The sequence below is a fragment of the Hyaena hyaena genome, unplaced genomic scaffold (assembly GCF_003009895.1).
Source record: "Hyaena hyaena isolate Hyena2069 unplaced genomic scaffold, ASM300989v1 scaffold_766, whole genome shotgun sequence".
NCBI lineage: Eukaryota > Metazoa > Chordata > Mammalia > Carnivora > Hyaenidae > Hyaena > Hyaena hyaena.
In genome coordinates, this window is record NW_024081398.1 from 35,679 (window position 1) to 58,502 (window position 22,824).

Here is a 22,824-nt window from a genome sequence, read left to right on the forward strand (position 1 = left end):
CCCCTCTTCTCTAATGTGCCATAAATACCACTTCAGGATCTCTAGCTACATCCCACACATTTGGATATGTTGTCATTTCATTTTGGTTCAGTTTATTAATTATTTCATTTCTAATGAGATCTCCCTTATGACCATGGATAGCTTAACATTATTTAATTTCTATGTATTGAGAGACTTTCCTATTGTCTTCCTGTTTTTGATTTACAAAGTGAATCCAACATGGTTAGAGAACCAGAAGGTCCTCTGTATAATTTCCCTCCCTTTACATTCTTACAGATAAATAGACTAAGGAGTGCACGTGTTGTGATGAGCACCTGGTGATGGATTGATGAATTAACACTGTATGTTAATGAACTAGAATTAAGATTAAAAAAAACTTTTAAAAATTCTTGTGGTTTGTCTTGAGGCCCAGGATATGAGCTAATGTGGTGTGACATTTAGGATAGGTTACCTATGCCCCTGGGCCCAGCCGGTGATGCTGCTGTGGGCAGATGAGGCCTGGCTGGCTGGGGTGAGGTGGGGGCTGACCCTGCAGGTACAGCCAATAGGGTTTCCAGTGCCATTGGCTGTGGGTCTCGTACCAAGTCCATGCTGTGCTTGTTACCCCTTTCTTGGTCCCTTGCCAGAGATAGCACCCTGTGCTTTTTTTTTTTTTTTTTTTTTTTTTCCTTTTTTTTTTTATAATTTCCCACTGCAGGCTGCAGGGCTCTCCACTCCTGAAGCAGGACTTCATGGGGATGAGAAGAGACCCTTGGAAACCCTCTGTGGTGCTGTTCTTCAAGCTGAGGTCCCTGGCCAATCCATCTTCCATGATTCCTCTTCCAGAGTCATATTAGGATTGTTGAGATATTTCCATGCTTTTTGGTTGTATTTAGAGGGTGGTGCCGAGAAATGTGAATATAGACCACATTCCCTGAAGTTGAATGGATTGAACATGCTAAGAAATTGGCAAAATACTTGACTAAATATTAAAACAATTCATAATTTTTACATTCCCAACGTTAGTCTATGAGTTCTGCTACTTCAAATCTCCACCAACACCAGGATGGCTAATGTTTTTTTATTTGTTTTGTTTTGGGTTTGTTTTGTTATTTTACCACATTCTAAACGTTGGATAGGTGAATCAGATTGCCTTCATCATCTTCCCCCCACCAAGGTACAAATTCCTTGTAAGAAGAGACCTTTCCTTGTAATTCTCTGAGTTCCTTCAGAGTACTGTCTTCAAACATTGTAAGCCCTAAATACCCAGAGGGAAGCTGGTCATGAGCAGAACAGAGAGTGAGGGAGGGGGAGAGCATTAGTGATGCAGGTAACTCCCTTCCCTGCCAAACAAAACTTAGGAATTAGCAAGGACTGGATATGAACTCTGCAAGTTTTACATCCCCAGAGGTTCCACACAGAGTTTTCCTGGTCACATGTTACAAAACAGCCCTGGAACTAATGAGAGAAAATTACAAAGGTGAGGGAGAAAGTTCTCTTGCTCCCCGTGATGAAAGAAGAGACGAATCCCTTAGGACCTCCTAACCAGAGCCAAACCTCTAGAGCTGAGGAGCCACAAGCCCTAATGGTGATCAGACAATATCTCCAAACTGGTGGAGGAAAAGGTTCTTAGCCACTGTGGTTCAGCGAGTGGTAGAATCAGACCATGGCCCGTGTGGCCCAGCCTCACAGCTCATGTGGGAAATGCTAGGGCCCCAGAAAGCTGAAATTTGCATCAAACCAAGGCCCTTTTCCCCACTTCTGAGCTGGGAAAATTTAGATCCAGAAGGTGCAAGGACTTTGCTAAGGTCAGTAAACTAAAAGTGATAAAGTTAAAAACGCAGGCTCTTAGACCAATGGCATTTACACTAAGTGGATCTCTGTGTCTTCTGAGTGAAGAACAAAGCATGCTTCCCTCAGTGTGAAGACCGTCGTGGAAGAATATAACCCTAACACTGAACTGGCTTTGGGGCGCTGGTAAAATACACAAGGTAGGACATTCTTCTAGGGTGATTGGAATCTATTTTCCTCATGATTAATTAATCCCTGCATTTTCTCCAAATTATCATTTCTCTGTGACTCTGGAAAGGGTGTGTATTTCTTCTATAATATTGTAAATTAAATTTGATACAAGTTGTTTTGGGGAGAGCATCAGACATAATTGAGGGTAGACTGGGGTATAATACTCTCACACCTGAACACACACACACACACACACACACACACAGACACACACACATTCAAAATATGCCAGAATAGGGAGAGATTCTGAAATGCATACCCTACTACTGACGTGTCACCACGTAGGCCTGTAGCGCACGAGTGAGGTGAGATTAGGGAAGGAAGGAGCTGTCTGGGAATATGTATTGCTGCTTCTTTGCATTTTCAAAATGCTTCTGAATTGAATGATGGATGGGAACACAACTTCTCTGGCTGTGTAGGAGGGAATGAGGCACATGGTGTGGAATCAGGCTGCCTTGCAAATCGTCTGTTAGGAAGAGCTCGGATTCTGCACCATGGATCCCAGGTACCAAAACTACTAGTTTTGCCAATTTTCTCTCCCACTTTGGGTACTTAGTTAATCTTTTAGTTCCACAATCCGTCTAAGTGCTCTACTTACAGAGTTCCTGGGGAGAGTCGAGAGAATTTGGAAACTTGTGTGAGTACAGTGTTCTACTGAGCAGGAAATCTTCCCGATGGCTTAGTGACAATGGAAGGGCATATGGCACCTTGTATTTCTGGGAAGGGAGACAGTCTTCTGACACAATCCAGAGTTTTCACGAGGCCCTATCAGGGCAAAGTGGACCAACAATCTGAGAGTGTGTGTGGCGATCTCTAGGAGTTTCACAGTCAGTTTGGATCCTAAGGAGGTTTGTGTAAAAGGCCTCAGAAGGAAGCCCGAGGATCACTTAGACACAGCCTCTCAGAATACAGCCTTAGGCAGGAAGGCAAAGTAATGTCCGGACTTCTTTTGGGGATATAATTACTCACTTATCAAAGTTGGGGTGTGGATACATGGAGGGAAAGCATGAAACAAGAAAGGAGAAAAGGTGGAGGGAAAGATGAGTCACATGTCAGGAGAGGCTGAGGGAGAGTGGAAGTCATGTCAGGTCAGGTCAAAGAGGACCACAGAATGCAAGAGATGACTAAGGTAGGGTCCACAGGGCTGCAAACTTTCAGTATAAAAGGTTATAATTGTATTATTATATTTATTTATATGTGAAAATATTATAATTATAATTCAGAGCATTTTCAAAATAATAATGATTAAGCCCATTTCCTACTGCTTCTTCTGACTGTCAGTGACCAGCGTGACTCTGCTGACAGACGCTTAATCTTAGCTTCAACCAAATCTACTTAAGACTGGTAACACTGTTTATCTCTAGCTCAATATTCTGCCCAGTGCTGAATAATAAGGTAAAACAGAGATTGTTTATAGATTCAGCCTCTTTGTGATCACTAAGCTATCCAGGCACATATATTGGGAATCATTACCTTCTTAAAATGCTTCGTATTACCACTCTGTGAAATACAGAGATCTATGACACGTAAACCCTTTATGGTAAGAGAAAACAAAGATTAATGCAAAGAATGTACAATCAAATCACAACACTTGGATTCTAGCTAAAACACGCCATGTTAGAGACATGGCTCTTTTTTTCTAAAATAAGGAAAATAATTTCAGGTGTCATACATATTCCACAGCTTCTCATCTACATTGTCAAGAATCAAACCAAAAATCATTATAATTAATTTGACAAAATGTAAACCCTATCAATGCTAGTTATTAAATATGGTAACATGTGGGAGAGGAAATACAATGTAATACATAACTAAGGGAATGTGTCAAATATATGACAGAGAAGGGTGAAATTAAATCAAATGCAGAGTAGCGCCTGGGTGGCTTAGTCGGTTAAGCGTCCAACTTTTGCTTAGGTCATGATCTCACGGTTTGTGGGTTCGAGCCCCGCGTCGGACTCTGTGCTGACTGCCAGCTCAGAGCCTGGAGCCAATTTCGGAATCTGTATCTCCCTCTCTCTCTGACCCTCCCCTGCTCATGCTGTCTCTCTCTCTCTCTCCTAGAAATAAATGAAAATATTTAAAAAATAAAAATAAAAAAAATAAAAACATAATGGAAAATTGAATATTTATCTGTTGTTTCTTCCAGATTTCACACATGCAACAATGAAGGTCAACCAGACAATCCTGAAAGAATTCATTCTCGTTGGCTTCTCCTTGTACCCACATGTGCAGAGATTCCTCTTTGAGGCCTTCTTTGCCCTCTACCTTCTCACCCTCGCAGGTAACCTGGCCATCCTGGGACTCACTTGGGTGGACAGATCTCTCCACACCCCTATGTACCTCTTCCTCCGAGCCCTCTATTTCTCTGAGACCTGCTACACACTGACCATCATCCCCAAGATGCTGGCAGATCTGCTGACTGGGAACAGAAGCATTTCGGTCACGGGGTGTGGCTTGCAGATGTGTTTCTTCTTGGCACTTGGTGGCACTAACTGTATCATCCTCACTTTGATGGGATATGATCGCTTTCTGGCCATCTGCAACCCTCTCAGATATCCACTGCTGATGACCAATGCAGTGTGTGAGAAACTGGTGGTCTCTGCCTGGGCTGGAGGCTTCTTTGTCTCTCTGATAGAGACTGCACTGATATTTGGGGGCTCTTTCTGCAACCCCAACCTCATCCATCACTTTTTCTGCCACATGCGGGCAGTGGTGAGGCTATCCTGTCTAGAGAGCAATCTCTCAGAACTCATTGTTACAGTGATCTCAGTGTCTGGCTTGACAGGCACCTTCCTGCTCATCATCATCACTTATGTTTTCATTCTTTCCACTGTCTTCAGGATCCCTTCAGCCGAGGGCAAGCAGAAGGCCTTTTCCACCTGTGCCTCTCATCTCACTGTGGTCATCGTCCACTTTGGTTTTGCAGCTATTGTCTATCTGAAGCCAGAAGCCTCGGGAGGAGATGACACACTCATCGCTGTCCCTTACACTGTCATTACGCCTTTCCTCAGCCCCCTCATTTTCAGTCTCAGGAATAGAGACATGAAGAATGCATTCAGAAAGCTGCTTGCAAAGAGGAGTTTCTTGAATACATAATCCTGGATTATTGCTGCATGATTTCTATTCCCCATAATCAGTAGGCATTTATCATTTCACATCAGAAGACTCTGGCATTTGCCTTTTCCCAGAGGTTGACATTTAGGAATCCAGGACCAGTCTGTTAAGGTAAACAATCACAAACATTTGCTTAGTTTGTCAAGGAAGTTATTCAACTACTTCTACTTCTACTAATACTGGCTATTCCTGAAGATACCATGTTTCTGCCACTCAGCTTCGGGTCATCCTGCACCACTGATGGAATGGGGAAACAAGATTGTGGAAGGCAAAGACTACCCCTGTGATCACAGCACTTAGAGATACTTAAAAATATCTAAAGATACAGCGATTGAGGAGTTTTTCTAGGCTATGTTGGGAAGCATGGTCTGTTCCTTCCAGGAGATAAACTGTTTCTAATAGGTGATACAGTATGTAGAAATCTTCAATGGTCTATTGTGCATATCTGGATTGATGTGTATATTTGGTAAGTCCTATGCTGTAATGGTTACTGAAGGTTTTTAAAAACACTCCTCACGACTGTACCCTTCAAATGACTATCAGAGACTGACTTTGATTACAGAGGATATCTTGGAATATTGATTCAACAAGCAAACAGGGCAGTAGGTTGTGTGTCCAATGTCTGGTAGAGTCCATGGATAAGTTCAAGAAATAACCCCCACTTTTTTTAAAAAGGAAGCTATGCAATCACAAATATTAAAAAAAAGAAGAAGAAGAAAGAAAGAAAAGAAAAGCACTCGTCATGATGTTGAAAGATTTGACCATGAAAGGTATTGTGGAACAATTTTGGGAGACATATGATGTGCAATGAAGGAAATCAGATAAACACAGCATCAAATCACAAGAATATTCTGAATTCTTTCCTCAGTTCTGTTGTTAACCTAACCTGTGCTCTCTCATGTTGGATATAACATGTTTATTTGGGTTTAGTGTACACCAAGTATCTGAAAAGTGTGGGGAAAATGTCTTTTCCATTTAATTAAAGAGATGCTATAAAGATAAATGACAAAATGGATGAAAAATATTATGAACACACACTGATTATGGTTACTTCTTGCCATGACCCTAGTTTCTTCTCTGGGACCATCTTGGGCAGGCAGAATATGTCCCCTCTTCAATCTGTCCTCACTGCCTCCATGACAATGTTTCTTCTACTTTGGCTCCACCCTGAGAACTGATTATCCAATATAGGGAAGCCATAAAGTCTTGCAAATAGATACCAAAAATTTACCCACTCATGGATGGCATAGAAAATATGATGAAGTGCAGACTCCGATTCCTGAACTTGAAGTTGGACCAATTAACTTGCATCTATCTAATATGGTGACTGTGGAAGCATTGCCAGTTGCCTACTTAATATTCACTGTTGAGACAGGAATAAGTACCCGAAGTAAAGCTGGAAAATACCTATATATTTAAAAGTCAAGAAACACACTTTCTAAATAATTCATGACTCAAATAAAAAATATTGCAAATCCTAGAAAAGTATTTTGAATTGAGGAAAATGAAAACACTATAGGTCAAAGTTGGTGGGATATAGATTTTCAGTGTTTACATGGAAATACACGGCCTCCAAAATGCTTGTTAGATAAGTTCACAGGCTGAAGATTAACAACCTAAGCATTCCTCTCAAGAATTTGGGAAAGGAATAATAAACGAACACCAAAAGATTGTAAAGAATAAAATGAATAGGTAATAGCAGAAATTAATTACATGACAGTATAAAATACAGTGGCTTAAAAAGTCAAAATGTGGAGTAGTGAAAATAACAATCAATCATATTGTTCCCTGGCGAGGCTGATGAAGAAATTAAAACAGGAAATGTAACTAAGCAATCATGGGAATGAAATTGGGCCATTTCTTAGGTCGGGTCACACTTACATAAGAGATGAGAGAATCTTCTGAGTGATTTCATGATCATGGATTTGAGAATTTACACAAAGTGGGAATAAATCCTATAGAACACATATTAAAGTTGACCTGGGGAAACCAGCCATTTAATTCTCAAGAAATATAATTTTAATTAATATATTCTACATTAAAAACAAACAAGCCAACAAACCTCTGTATCCTTAAGTTTCACCAGGAGACTCTGCCAAAATTCCAAAATGGACATTGTGCCAAATGTACCCAAAACTTTGCCTGGAAAGGAAAAGAGCAAACACTCCCCGACTCAGTTTTTCAGTCAGTACAGTCTAGAACCTGGATCTTAAAATCTCATTTGGAGCAGTACACAGAACTCATAAGTGAAAATCAGGCTGGATTTAGCCCAGAATTTCAAGGTAGGCACATGTGATATCTATCAACAGAATTTATTATGTAATCAAAATAAAGGATATTAATCATGGAATTTTTTAATTGATGAAGAAAAAATTTTGGATAAAATTTAATATCCATTCAGGGAATGAATAAAACCTTTTATCATAATAGGAATAAAAAAAAATTCCAGGGGCACCTGGGTGGCTTAGTCAGTCAAGAATATGACTCTTGGTTTCAGCTGAAGTCATGATCTCGCAGTTCTTGGGTTTGAGACCTGCGTTGGGGTTCTCTCTCGCCCTCTCTCTGTACCTCCCCCACTTACTCTCTGTCTTTATCTTTCAAAACAAACATAAAAACAGAAATTTCATTGACCTAACGAAGCTATCAAACTTCTTTTTGTATCTGAGTACAGTTGAAACACAATGTTACATTGGTTTCAGATGCACAGCATCAGGATTCAACAAACTTCTCACTTAGCTGTGAAACATTTAAATGCATCCATGCTCACTCAGGAAGAAGACAAGAAAGATTGTCCCAGTGTGGCTTTGCCATCTTATTCCAGACAGTGAGTTCAGTGAAAAAGAAGCAAAAGACAGAAGAATTATACAAGAAGGAAAACAGTCATTTCTCATGAGTTATAAGGTTTTCTGGCTTAGAAAATCCAAAACTAGTCAGCAGACAAATCATTAAAATTAGCCTTCAATGTAAGGGTAAGGATATCAGACATAAGCAAATAAACTGCATTCCCATAAATTAGCAACAATTGTAATCTGCTTTTCAAAAAACATATCACATTTTGAAGCTTTGAAAATATCAAAGCCCTAGGAATAAATCTAACCAAAGACATGCAAGGCCTCTCTCCATGGAAAACTGTAAAGGGTTTTTAATAGAATTCTAAAGGAACTAGAGGGTGTTATGCTGAGCGAAATAAGTCAGGCAGAGAAAGACAGATACCATATGTTTTCACTTATAAGTGGAACAGGAGAAACTTAATGGAGGACCATGGGAGAGGAGAAGGGGAGAAAATAGTTGGGGAGAGGGAGGAAGGCAAACCATGAGAGACTCTTGAATGCTGAGAACAAAGTGAGGGCTGATGGGGGTGGAGGAGAGGGGAAGGGCAGTGATGGGCATGGAGGAGGGCGCTTGTTGGGATGAGCACTGGGTGTTATATGGAAATCAACTTGACAATAAACTATAAAAAAAAAAAAAGAGCTGTGTAATGACGAGGTACTCTATGTCACAGATTAGAAGATGCAGTGTGGTACAGAGGTCCATTCTCCCCATGCTAATCTGTGTTTCAAAGAAATCCCAGTGAGAATCCTAATAGTGTCCTTATTTTGTGTGAAACTGTAAGGGGATTTAAAATTTATAAGGATTTACAAATAGCCAAGACTTTCTTGAAGAATACCATAACATGATTTGTTTTACCAAGTATCAAGTCATCATGCAGCTACAGTGTGAAATTGGCCCAAGTGACAAACAGACCAACAGGGAAGAGAGCCCCAAAGACCCACACACAAGGGCACTGGCTTTGTGTTAAATATGGCTTTGCAGAGAGGTTTGCAAACAATAGACTTTCAAACATTCATGCCAGAAAAATTGCATATCCGTAGATGCAGAAGAAAACCTGCCTCCCTAAACCACAACAGCAGCAAAATCAATTTCTGGGTATCCAAACCTGAATGTGAAAGGCAGAATAAACTTTCTAAATGTTGATATAAAAAATTCTCTTCACAGTATCCTTAGGACATGAAAGATTGTTTAAACTGGACGTTAAAATCTTAACTAAAAATGAGATGATCAATTGAATTGGAATTCAAAAATTGTTTTCATTAAAGAAGAATTGGTCAGCAAATGGCTAGGCAAGCCACTTAAAACTGAAAAGAAATTGAAGGAGAAGATTAGTGTACAATTAAGATAGTGATTCCTTTTGAAGGGCAGAGGCTGGGGTGGGAGGGGCACACAGAGTGACTCCTCGCTGCAAAGTTCTCTTCCTTGATTTGGGTCGTGATTGCAAAGGTGTTTGCCTGACAAAAAAGTTCACTACGCTATTTGTTTGGATGACTTTCTGAACCTATGTTTTATTGTTAAACATAAAGACTAAACAGAGAATTCCATAGAATGAGAGTAAATATAAATGTTTCATAATTGTCAAAAGCCTCTTACATACTATGTATAAAATCCCTACCAAAAACAAACAAACAAACAAACAAACAAAAAAGAACAATTCAATCAATAGCAAAAATGGTCAAAAACTATTGAACAGATACTTCATAAAAGAAAATACCCAAAAGTGGAAACGGGCTTATTCTCCTTGGCAAGCATGATTATGCACATTAAAATCCCAATGAGCTGCCACAATACAGCCACAGCAACACAAGTGTTTATAAAGTCGTTGGAGCCATAGGAACTCTTATACATTCCTGGTAAGGGTGTCCATCGGCTCAGTCACTTCAGAGAACAGTCTGGTATTACAGACTTACTTTGGAGAATCCGGTCGTCTGGGCATCTACTTTTCTAGTCTTATATAGCAAAGAAACAATGTTTACAATAGACTAAAAGTGGAAATTACTCAAATATTCACCAATCTAGACACATAAATTGTAGTGCATATATCCATGAATTGTAGTGTATTATTAGCCTGCAGTGATAAAGTTATTGTATTAAAACAAATAACTATAGCTACATACTTCAGTGCACATGAAGTATGCATGTTGCAGAAATCTGGTCTGGATCACTGGGGGAAGAACCAAGCGGCACTCGGAGATCTTGGAAGGGAGGAGGTTTACTCTAAACCGGTGGGCTCAGAAGAGATCATTCTCCAGAGGTCTGAGCCCCGAACAAAGGTGGTCGTTTGCTTATAGAGTTAAAAGAACCCCACCCATACAGGAAGAGGTGTTTAAAGCTGATTGGATGTATAGGGGTAGGGAGACTTGGGGTCATCGCTACGCAGAGGCAGGGAAAGGAAGTGGGTGTGGGGAACACCCAGCCTGGGTAGTTTGGGCCGTTCACTATTATGACCTATATGACCTCAAGGAGTTTTTCCTTTATTTTCTCCATTATGCAAACTCCTTTTCCCCCCTTTAGACTATATCTTTCTTTGACAATATAAAAGACAGGTCACAGCCCAAGGCTTTTGTCTAATTTCTAATTAGATTCTGTGAAATTGTTATACTATGAAAGTCCCTTGATAGAAAGCATTAAGATATTCTCTCTTGTCAATAAGAAATATAATAATATTATAATATAAAAAATCAATGAAGAAATAAAATATCAGTGGCTTCCATTCTCAATCTGAATGTGAAAAGTGTTCATTTGTTTCTTCTATATATTTTAAGAATTTACTCTGTTCAAGGCACTGCACTGGCTATGCAGAAAACAAAAACACAAAGGAAGTTTTTTGTTTTGTTTTGTTTTTCTTCTCAAGAAATTCACACTCTTCTTGTGGAAAGCCCGGACAATTATGATATGATGTGGATCTGAGTTTTCACAGAGATCTAAGGGAGCACCCAGTACACAGATCCACACGAGATCACTAACTAGATGGTGTCACCATATTGTGGGCCACTGTCCCCAGACAAGACTTTTCTGCCTCAGTGTCTTAGCATCACTAAAGATGCCCATGAGGAACAAGAAAGAGACAAGAAAGAGGAGTCCTGGGGGTCCGAACAAATGTCACACCCTGGCCTTGGGAGCCATCCCTTCAAAGAAGCCTGTATTTGTTACTATTCTGGGAAGCCGTGTATGTTTCAGGGCAGGTTAAAAACAAAGTGTCCTTTACCGAGTGTCTTGGACCCAGCAACAGAAGGCTTACTTTGAGGATGGTAGAGCCAACCAACCCAGTGTGGCTAAGCCAAACTTCCTCCAACCCTGCCGATCACAACTGCCGGTCATTGTGCTGTTACATGAGAGAGAGAAAAAAAAAATCTTGTCTTATGTAAGACATTTAATTTGGGGGTTTTGGTAGTTGAAACTGTAGGTACATTGTATTGTTAATACAATTAAGTGAGATATTTATAAAGTTCCTAGAAGTGCCCACTATACAGTAAGTGCTTACTACATGGCAACTGTGTGGTTTTTATTTTTTTCCTGACCCATAGGAAGAAGTATAAGAGCACATCATTCTGTTTCCTTTCACTGGGAAAAGTACTTTCTCTTGTTTTCCCCTCCTAGTCCCCTTTGTGAAACTATCTGGCCCCTTAACCTCCAGAACTGTATGCTCGTGATTCCTTTCTTGGCCAGCATTTGGTCTTTTTCCTTCTTTGGTCTGCCAAATGCCATTCCATAGTATTTCTGTTCATCTCCCTCTCTTTCTCTAGATTCTGTTCCTCTGGTTAAATCTATCAAATTTATTTCTATCTTATTTATGACTGCCTTTTACTACTTCTAGGTTTTTAATCTAAAGACAGACTTAACTAAGATCCAGGCCAGCATTTCTAATATTGCTGCACATACCTGCTTTTGGGGGGTCAAGAGTGAATGCCTCACTGATTTTTCATGTTCCTCCTTCATTTTCTAAGAATTTTCACTTCTCATCACTCAGCCTGAAAATATACAGAGATAACTGTAATTCTCCCAATCCTTATTGACTGGGTTTTGGAGTGGTGGTGGAGTCCAGAACTGATGGCCAAGAAAGAATTCTTGAGATATCTCTGATGCAAAAATGTGACTTCATTAAAGCCTGGGGACAGGACCTAGGGCAGAAAGCTACACTGGGGTTCTGAGGAGTAAGTGGTTTATACTATGAAGCTGGGGGTGGTAAAGGTAAAAGAGAGGCCTCCAGAAAGACTTTCATATGCTAAAGAGGACGCAAATGATTCCAGGGGCCTTGCTACTGTCAAGCTGAGGTTGTTTTCCCTCTAGTAAGGCCTTAACATGAAGACCAGGGAGGGGGTTCCTGGAGAAATGTTATACTCCTTACTGGCCTCAAGTATTTATCAATGGGCTGCAGGTCATAAGGAAATTTAATTTTACCTGCCATTTCTTTCTGCCTTTGCTCCCCACATCACTATGGAAGGAAGGGTAGTTTGGGGGCTCCATGAAAAGGAGCCTACAGGTTTCTGGAGATTAGGCTATTGATAAGATTGTCTTTTTCTTTCTTTCTTTCTATTTTTTTTAATAGTTTATTGTCAAGTTGGTTTCCATATAACACCCAGTGCTTATCCCTACAAGTGCTCTCCTCCATGCCCATCACCCCTATTCCCCTCCCTCACCCCCATCAGCCCTCAGTTTGTTCTCAGCATTCAAGAGTCTCTCATGGTTTGCCTCCCTCCCTCTCCTCACCTTTTCTCCCCCACAGTCCTCCGTTAAGTTTTATTCTTGTAATATATGAAGGTATTTGCAAACTGTTGGAGACTGCAAGACTGTGATCTCTATCAGTTAGCCATTTGTTTTCCTCTCCTCTGTTCTTGGGCAGCAGGGACTGTCCTAGGAATGTCACACACATCCCACGTGGGGTGCTGGTGTTTGTAGAGGTCAGTTCACCTTGTGCTCCCTCCTTACTTACAGCATCCTCTAATCTTTTTGCAAAGTACTATTGTTTGTAACCCTATTGTTTTGCAGGGAAGAGTGGGAAACTACTTCTACTGCAGTGTGCTCCCTTCCCAATATCGGCATCCTGAACCTCTGCTGGAACACTTCCAGGGAGGTACCCCGCCCCGTTTGTGACAGCGCTAGTAGACAGAGAAATGCAGGGGCTGCCTGGGCATGAAAGGCAGCCAGGAACCCAGAGTTGTGAGGCAAGAAAAACTCATCGTTTTCAGCAGTAGATTCAGATTTGAGCCAGGAACCCGGCATCTGAAATGAGTCCCCTGTCCAGCCTGAGTCCCATTATCAGGGAGTCTCCCCTGTGCCCTCTCCTAGCCCAGTGCTATTCACGAAGGGACACAAAAAGGGACAAGCGGGGAAAGATGCTTCCCCCATTGGAGCTTGCGGACATACAGACCAGAGATGAAACGTCTCTTCCTCGCAAATCAACAGACAAGTGATACTGATGCAGAGGTGGTTGGAGTTTGACAAATACTTTCTCCAAAAAAAAATTAATAGTCTATAAAAAAGTCAATTAATTTATCTTAATTAATTAATTAAATTAATAAAATAAATTACCCTGTCACTTTATGACTTTATTGTTCTATTTCCTCCAGGGAATTTTAAACTTGAGTTATCATTATATATCCATTATTTAGACAGACAGCCTCTTTAGCACCTCTGAGAATAGGCACAAGCAGTACCTGGGTGAACTCAAGGACTTTATTCGGCTTGGCTCTGGAGGGCTCTGCCCTGCAGACTTCGCTCTTTCGTTGTATCATGTATAGCCTCTGAGTGACTTGGACCCAGTGTTGTTGGGGAGACTCAGGTCGCCATGACAATGTGTCCTAAGGGGATATGTCCCCAGTGATGCGGTGGATAAGGGCTGGCAACAGCTGCCCCTATCTGCTTCAGGGCTCAGCCACCAAGCCTCTGTCCTGACCTACCACAGAAGACGCAGGGACCAGCTTTACTGAAGGGTTTCCAGGGTTGACCGCTCCTGTCCAGAAGCAACAGGTAATCAGCCCTACGGACAAACATCCAAAGACAGAGCATGTGAATGAATGCAGAGGGCAGGCAAGCCAGGAGGGAGGCAACCCTCCCTGAGAAATGTTGGCCTCATTCAGGTTAGATGTGCAGGGTCCTTCATTCATTTCCTATGTCTTCTGGATCCCTCATCATCCTGAACACCTCCGGATTGTCTCTAGATGTTCCATTGGCTTACCATCTGAAAAAAAGAGCTTAGCCCTGCAAACATCTCATATTGAGTCCACTGCTATTTGACTCCTACCCAAATGTTTATGGTTATGGAACTGATGCCTGAGAGGTACATTGAAAATGTTCACAAGTATAAGGGATGTTTCTCAGTTCTGTTAGTGACATGCTAGAGCTCTGTGTTGGAAAGGACAGGGAATTGTGTCTGGAAACAGGGAATCCTGAGAGCAGAGGCCGATGGGAGGACGGATGGAGACCTGTGTTGCATGTTTGGACAGTAGCCCCCTCCTTGCCCTACAGCAGAACCAAAGCTCTATCTATTGTATTCAGTCCAGAGCTTCACAGCCCAAATTCAAATGATGTTTAAAAACCATTGATTGAATTTGACTGCTGAGCCCAGAGGAGCCAACAGAAACCTCTGTGTTTACACAACCGAGTCCTTCTGGCTGCACCAGCGGGCAGTCACTCGTACCCAGGGGGCATGTGCCGGACTGTGACTCAGTCTGCTGCCATATCTCCATGGACAGATTTCCTGGGTATACCCCAGCTCCGCAATTTCCTAGATATGTGATCTTGAAGAAAAAAAATCACTCATCTCTCTGTGCCGTCTGTCAATAGGGACAAAGCTGCCGGCACTCACTGCGGCTGTTGGGGGATTAAGCTGGCCCAGGGAAGGTTCTCAGTGCCTGACTTGTCCTATCAATTTCATTATGTCTTCTCTATGAGCCATGTGGAAACAGACTAAGACAGTAATTACGATTCCAGACAGAACTCAGCTTTTGATTCACCAAATTCTTTACTAAGTGAGTTACAGTTATAATCAAGTGGATTTCAAGGAAAACAGAAGAAAGCATGGTCTCTAAAAATAGGAGATGGCTGTGTGCAGGGCCCTGCCCGATGGTTTGTGTGGTTCCCTAGAGGGGCCACAGGGGACCAGGCAGGTGCCTGGCTGGGTCCTTGTATACAGCACCAGGGAGCTGGGGCTTAGCCAGGCATCCACGTAGCCAGCAGGGCGGCCCCAGTGATGACTGCATGACTTCAAACCCACAGACCTCTGGAATCGCCAATGTGTTTTAAAATAATAAGCATGTTTCACACTGTGGGCAGATCATGTCTTTGTCACACAGCCTAATGAAGTAAGTATGGCAGAGAACACTAGCAGGAGATGGCAGCATCCCTGTTTGACAGATGAGAAAACCGGTTGAGCCTTCTCCCTCCGAAAGAGAGAAGGAGCATCAGTTTCCCAAGCTCCTAAACTATTGCCTTATTTATCTACTAACTCATTCAATAGAGATTTATTTTTATCTCTTATATGCCAGGCACTGGACTTGATGAGGGTAGAGAAACCAGTGAGAGTTTCTGATCTTGAAGAAACTCAAGGAAAATCCAGGTAAATGCATAATGACCCCAATCTGTTAGTAGATCTGATCATAGGGTTGTAGTCTCAATAGGAGAAGTAAGAGACCCCTGGACAAAGTCTTCACAGAAGAACTGATGTTAATGATGACTACTCATGTGCAAAACACCAGCAGTAGAGCACAGAGGTGTCTTAAAGGGCTCTGGCTCACCTGGACTGGGGGACAGTTGCTGGATGGGGGAAGGCACATGGAAGAGATCAGAGGAGCAAAGGGAATATGAATGGTACAGTGTCATCCAGTCCTGAGAAGATCGATGCATAATGTGCTGCTCTTGGTTCTAAGGGGGAAATGCAATGGAATAATCCTAGCAATCTTCCTCATTCATTAATTTCTGGAACTTCTGCTCTCAAAGGAGAAAGGCACGTTTAAAGAGCTTATCGATGTGAACGTTGACATTTCAGGCTCATCTGTCCCGTTCTGTCTTCAGGGTAGAATGCTGCCCTGACCTCGTGAGAATATGGAGGTAGCAGCAGAGCAGCGTGGTTGTTCCAAGACTGACCAGGGGACAAGACGTAGCCCAGAAATTAGAGTAAATGGGGGCCGGGCAGGGGGTGGGAGAGGAACAAACAACACAAGAAACCTGCGCACAGCGCACAGGTAACTCAGATCTACCTGAGTGCCCATAATCAGAAGCAGTCGATGTAGAACAGCCTCCTTGGAAGGGGAAGGCAGGTTTGGAGCAGGGAATAAAGAGGGGGAGGAAGTGGGGTCCCATAGGGATGAGGGACCAGAATCGCTCTGGCTGGAGGAGAAAGCCCTTGGTGGCAGCAGGCCAGTCTGAGTAGCAAACAGCACTTCATTTCCATCCTGGAAACCAGGTTGAGGGAAGTGATATTGAGGCGCGGGCAGGAGCTAGGGTCCGGGCACCTCTGGGTGCAAGAGACCCGACTTGCGGGCTTGCACTGGAATCAGCGCACAACTTAAGGCTGCAGAGCAAAACTGGCCTCAAACATACTTGAAACCTGACAGTGTATTTTCCAGGCTGCCTCCCAATCTGCACCCTGTTTCTAACGGCTTCTTTCCCAGGTGCTGCAGCCGAAAAAACTCGTTTGTATTCAGTTTGTGTACATTACCAAATATGTATCCAAATGGAGTAAACGATTCAAGACCATACAGACCAGGGCTGAAACTCGGCCCACTACTATTTTCTTAGTTGTCTGCCATGTTCTAGGCACTGCTCTGACTACTGTGGAGAGAAGGTGAGGACAGGTCCCTTTGCAGACTTTAGGTCATTGCTCAGTCTAGGGCAGCATCAAATTCCCTTAACGTGGTTCTTGGACGTTTCCAGCCCACCTGTTTGAGTTTTCCCCCATCCACTACCACATTTAGCCCCAGGGCATGCTGTGCTTACTTCCTGGCCTGTTCCCCTTCCCACCCCGCTACTGCTGCCCAGTCTTCTGCAAACTTGCTCTCAGAAAAGTATCTGACACATTAAGTCAATTTCCCAAACCCGGGATTTTGTTTGGGAGGTGCAAAAAGGCTTTCCAAGATCCGCCTGTGAATCATTCTAAAGAGCTCAGTCCCTGGTCCTCAATTCTCTTATCAGCTCTTCTTAGAATCAGTCCACTAGACAAAGTATTCTTTTCTCCTTTCTCACTTTGCTTTTCAAACTCCCTCTGTACAAGGCAAGGCATAGCCCACTCTCCATGCGGAAGAGCCGCACAGGGGAGTTAAGGCAAGTGCCCCCTGTCTGTGGGGGAAGAGGAAACGAAGGGTACTGGGCAACACGTTTGTGAGTCTGCCTTTTCCAGTCTGTTGCTTTCAACACAGCTGAATGGATGCCGATTGAGTTGTCAGCTACTAGATCAATAAAAATCATTTCGATGAGAGATGACTGTGCAATTTCTGGCGCGTAACTAATAGAAACTGCAAGTAATGTACTGTTATTATTGCAACAAAACAACTTCCATTCCCAGAGCTGTGGCGTGTCAATGTCGTTTATTTATGGGAACTAGTTTCCTCAGTGTTTATGTCTCCAAAATGAAAAATAAGACGCTGTGGATGCTGAAACTACTCTCATTCTGATGATAAGTAGGCTTCACGGATGCACATGAGAACTGAGAACCTGGGCGGTCCACGTTGTTATAAAACCAGGCACAAAAAAATTAACATATTTTAAAATTCGTCATATGTTTTTATTGGCTTGGTGAAATGTATGCTGATTACAGAATAAAATCTAATAAAAGTCTTTTCAAAACACAGCCTCGTGAGTCCAAGAAACCCAAAAACATGCAGATAGATACAGAGAAATCAATAAAAGGCTTGTAATTATAAAAATATAACACAAGACTTTGAATTAAGAGGTCAGTGAGACAAATAAAGCAAAATGTTCTTTTTTTAAAGACACATGTGCTCATATAATTTTTGAAACAAGTATTAATGGGTATCGTAGCACTAAATATTTAGATTTCACTGATCACATAAAGGAATGACATAGTAATTTCATTTAAAATGTCAGTGCTCACATGCAGTGAAAATTAGGCTCCATGCAACTATTTAAATGCATGACCAAAAGTAGATACCAAGTTTACACTACGCAAGCTAATATATTGTTATTTTATTTTATTTTATTTTATTTATTTATTTATTTATTTATTTATTTATTTATTTATTTTGGGTGGGGTTTTTTGTGGTTGGGAATGGCTTTCTTGTTCTTCCTGTTCTCTTTTTCAGGTGGTCAGGTGGACAGAGACAATGGGGAATTGGAGTGGAGGCCACGTGGCAGAGTTTATTTTGGTGGGCTTCCCTACCTCTCCGCCCCTCCAGTTACTGCTCTTTGTCCTCTTCCTGGCAATTTACCTGTTGACATCGTTGGAGAACGCACTCATCGTGTCCACAATCAGGCTCACCCCAAGCCTTCACCGGCCAATGTACTTTTTCCTTGGCCATCTCTCCTTCCTGGAACTGTGGTACATCAATGTCACAGTTCCCCGGCTCTTGGGAGCATTTCTTACCCAGGACCGTCGAGTTTCCTACATAGGCTGCATGACCCAGCTCTACTTCTTCATTGCCCTCGCCTGCACCGAATGTGTCCTGCTAGCGGTCATGGCTTATGACCGCTACCTAGCCATCTGTGAGCCCCTCCGCTATCCTAACCTCATGCCGTCTGGCCTGGCCATTCGCCTTGCTGCTTCCTCTTGGGGTAGTGGCTTCTTGAGCTCCATGATGAAGCTTCTTTTCATTTCCCGACTCTCCTACTGTGGACCTAACATCATCAACCACTTTTTTTGTGATATCTCCCCACTACTCAACCTCACCTGCTCTGACAAAGAGCAAGCAGAGCTAGTAGACTTCCTCTTGGCCCTGGTAATGATTCTGCTCCCTCTGTTGGCCGTGGTTTCATCCTATGCTGCCATAATTGCTGCCATCCTCAGGATTCCTACTGCACAGGGACGTCGCAAAGCCTTCTCCACCTGTGCCTCTCACCTGGCAGTGGTTGTTATCTACTACTCCTCCACCCTCTTCACCTATGCAAGGCCCCGGGCCATGTACACCTTCAACCACAACAAGGTCATCTCTGTACTCTATACAGTCATTGTACCGTTCCTCAATCCAGCCATCTACTGCCTGAGGAACAAGGAGGTGAAGGACGCTCTCAGGAAGTCAGTCCTGGGCAGGTGCTACTATCCGAGGGGTGTCCCAGGTTGAGGTGCAGCAGAGCCTAGGAGGCAGGAGGAAACAAGGTCTTAATAACACCTGAAGGAATCCATAAAATAGGTGCAAAGGGAATATAAATATCAATTAGTACAGAGTTTTGCTAAATAGTGTCTGGGAATCTCCCAACGCAGACAAATTTTGGGAGTTATGGATCTCGTACAGGATTTCCATATTAAAGTGGAATTAGATGTAGAAGAATCTCCTGGGGATTGTTAAACTGCAAATTCCCAGAAAAGAAAATCTGTACAGGGTCTGGTAGGGTGGGTCTAGGCAGCAACGCTGCCGTGCATAATTTTCAACTTCCTAAGAACTCTTGTTTCATAGCCAGTTTGAAATCCCCAGCTGGAGATTGAAGCCTTTTATTTTATAAATGAGAAAACATAAGAAAGGGGATTGACTGGTGGATATGTCAAAGTGGTGTGGGCTGTGTTGCAGCAGTGTCGAAGATCAAAATTCTCAAATCCTGCTTCCATAAGAAATCACCAAAGTACAATCACACCCCAAAAGCTGAAAGTCAAGTCACCTACCTAATCAATATTCTGTACGTCTCCCAGGCTTATACCCATTGCAAGTCAAGGAGGAGGAAAATGTAGTGCTGACATTCATCCACGTGTACACCAATGAACAAGGCTAACTCTTCATCTACATCTCCCCTCTTTGACTCCCAGTGAGATACGAAGCCGGTTGACCTAATGAAGGTTGATTCAGTAGTAAGGAAAATGCCTTAGAAAACTTTTATACAGACTGGTCCCAGAATTTTCTCCAGAGCTATGGACAGCTTGTGTTTTAATTAGTTAGTGCCTGGGTTATAGCAGTTGGTAAATAGTTTAAGTTTTGCCCCTGGAGCAAATGATGCAAGAACAGAAAATGCCTTTTTTTTTTTTTTCTAATCCAAGTTAGTAAACATACAGTGTAGTATTGGTTTCAGGAGTAGAATTTAATGATTCATCATTTACATATAATACCCAACAAGTGCCCTCCTTGATGCCCATCACCCATTTAGCCCATTACCCACTCTACACACCTCCCTTCCAGCAACCCTCAGTTTGTTCTCTGTATTTAAGAGTCTCTTATGGTTTTCCTCCCTCTCTGTTTTTGGAGACAAAATAAAAGAATAAGACGTGGGATACAGATATCTCTAGAACGAGTGAGGTGTCTCAGATTCAAAGGCTGGATTGTACACATTCTTCCAAGTTCCTTTGATTTTCGAAACTTGCTTGAATTGCTTAGGGAGATTTTCACACCCTGACTCAAGGTTACTTTCTGCACATATGAACCATGTTCAATGTTTCTTTAGTTGTGGGATATTTAGGAGAATAAAAAATTTGCTATTGAAACACAAATCGTCACAACTGGCGACTTAGCTTATTCTGAACTAGGCTTAGGGGAAGGAAGAAAAGATGATTTTTTATTCAAGAAAACTACTTGACCGATAATCATTTTAGGTTTTCCAGGATCTAAAATGAAATAACAGCAACCACAACAATAGCAAAGAGATTTGACACTTTTAAAAGTGTAAGTTGCTTTATTTTTATAAAATTTCTAAATTGCCTTTTAAAGAATCATCTCTGAGACTGACTCTGTTCACCTTCCCCTCATTATATTCTCTTTTCCTTTCATAGAGTTATGTAAGGTATGGCATTTTATGGTAATAATCCTGCTCCTAAGACCAAGAAATTTCACTAGTTTCACTTTAATAAGTCTCTGTAATGAAAATATTTTCATCTACCTCATATGCTTGCTGTGATTATTACATAAATAATGTATGTATGAGTAAAGTGTTAAAATCTTTTCTCTTTAAAGATAAATTTTACCTTGGATTCACTTTCTTTTCCTCCTTAGCTTTACTGAAGTATAGCAGTCAAATAAAACTCTAAGGTATGTGGGGCACCTGGGTGGCTCAGTCAGTTGAGCATCCAACATTGGCTCAGGTCATGATCTCACAGTTTGTGAGTTCGAGCCCCGCATCTGGCTCCTTGCTAACAGCTCAGGTCCTGGAGCCTGCTTCAGATTCTCTCTCTCTCTCTTTCTCTCTCAAAAATAAACATTAAATTTTTTTTAACCTGTAAGATATGTAAAGTGTACAACAAAAAGATTTGAGATACATATGAATATACACTCTGAAAGGTTTAACTTTTGGTTAACTATCCAGCTCTGGCTCTTGAAAGCCTGACAAATGTTATTAAGCAACACTGCTTGTGGTACTAATGACCCCTGATGAGTAAAAGTCCTCTGAGCCAGGAGAATAATGAAAGTATTCTAAGTATCTGGGGAGTAAGTCACAGCCTCAGGCTACTTTCATAACTTGGCGTGCCTTGTGCTGCGAGCCCTGGAAGTCATGGACACATGACTGGAAGAGAGGATGGATCTTTGGGGACTTGAAGGTTCCAAGTCAAGGTGGACCCCGTGCTCTGGTGTGTGAGTCTCGAGTTGTCACTCCTGCCCTGTGACATTGAATCCCAGAGGCCAGCCCTTTGTCTGCTTTCAGCACTCATTCCACGGAAGAGAAACCCCACATGTTGTGTCTCTGTCCTAGATTTCTTTAGGGGAAACTGATGCCAGGCATGGCCTTCGGTATGGTGTGAGTTTGATTATTTGGTGATTCCTAACATCTTCTGGCATCTAATAGCTCACTCACAGTAAAAAGTCAATAAATGCTAAGCCTCATCTTTATTATCATTTTGTCATAAATTATATGACTATGTGCTTCTAACAGATGTGGCTGTCCTATTTACCATGCCTGAAACTCACTCTGACTCAAACGGTGATTGGAGAACTGACCAGGTTCCCTAGAACATACGTGGAAAGCTAGGCTCTGAACACCCTTCATAATCATGTGCAGAAGGTGATAAGTTAACTGGCAAGTATTAACGTTTCCTATGATCCGATCTAAAACTATTGCAGCGGCGCCTGGGTGGCTTAGTCGGTTAAGCGACCGACTTTCGCTTAGGTCATGATCTCGCGGTTCGTGGGTTCGAGCCCCGCGTCGGGCTCTGTGCTGACTGCCAGCTTGGAGCCTGGAGCCTGTTTAAGTCTGTGACTCCCTCTCTCTCTGACCCTCCCCTGCTCACGCTATCTCTCTCTCTCTCCTAGAAATGAATAAAACATTTAAAAAAATAAATAAATAAAAATAAAACTATTGCAGCCTGCCATTGTGTTGACTCAGTGAGGTTCATACTCCTTTTAAAAATGATCAGAATGGGGGCACTTGGGTCCCTCTGTTGGTTAAGTATCTGACTTTGGCTTGGGTCATGATCTCATGGTTTGTGGGTTCAAGCCCCGCATCAGGCTCTGTGCTGACAGCTCAGAGCCTAGAGCCTGTTTCAGCTTCTGTGTGTGTGTGTGTGTCTGTCTGTCTGTCTGTCTGCCTGCCCCTCCCATGCACACACTCTGTCTTCATCTGTCTCAAATATTAATAAATATTAAATTTTTTTTTAAAATGATCAGAATGGGGGCCTCTGGGTGGCTCAGTTGGTTAACCGACTGACTCTTGATTTTGGGTCAGATCACGATCTCATGATTTGTGAGTTCAAGCCCCATGGGTTCTGCACTGACAGCCTGCTTGGGATTCATTCTCTCTCTCTCTCTCTCACTCTTTCTTTGACTCTCTCTCTTTCTCTCTCAAAATAAGTAA

The 22,824-nt window shown here is 42.2% G+C and overlaps 2 protein-coding genes across 2 annotated transcripts; both read left to right on the forward strand.

Annotated features, from left to right (window-relative positions):
• Nucleotides 1-4,164: 4,164 nt before the first annotated feature.
• LOC120221203 (olfactory receptor 10X1-like) lies at nucleotides 4,165-5,097 on the forward strand. Its single transcript, XM_039218475.1, has one exon. It carries the CDS (start codon nucleotides 4,165-4,167, stop codon nucleotides 5,095-5,097), a length of 933 nt encoding a protein of 310 aa, XP_039074406.1.
• A 13,130-nt stretch (nucleotides 5,098-18,227) lies between these two features.
• Nucleotides 18,228-19,181, forward strand: LOC120221204 (olfactory receptor 6P1). The gene has a single exon (XM_039218476.1). It carries the CDS (start codon nucleotides 18,228-18,230, stop codon nucleotides 19,179-19,181), a length of 954 nt encoding a protein of 317 aa, XP_039074407.1.
• The last annotated feature ends 3,643 nt before the right edge of the window (nucleotides 19,182-22,824 follow it).

Coding starts and splice junctions, on each gene's coding strand:
- LOC120221203 (XM_039218475.1), top strand. CDS start 4,165: ATGAAGGTCAACCAGACAATCCTGAAAGAATTCATTCTCGTTGGCTTC.
- LOC120221204 (XM_039218476.1), top strand. CDS start 18,228: ATGGGGAATTGGAGTGGAGGCCACGTGGCAGAGTTTATTTTGGTGGGC.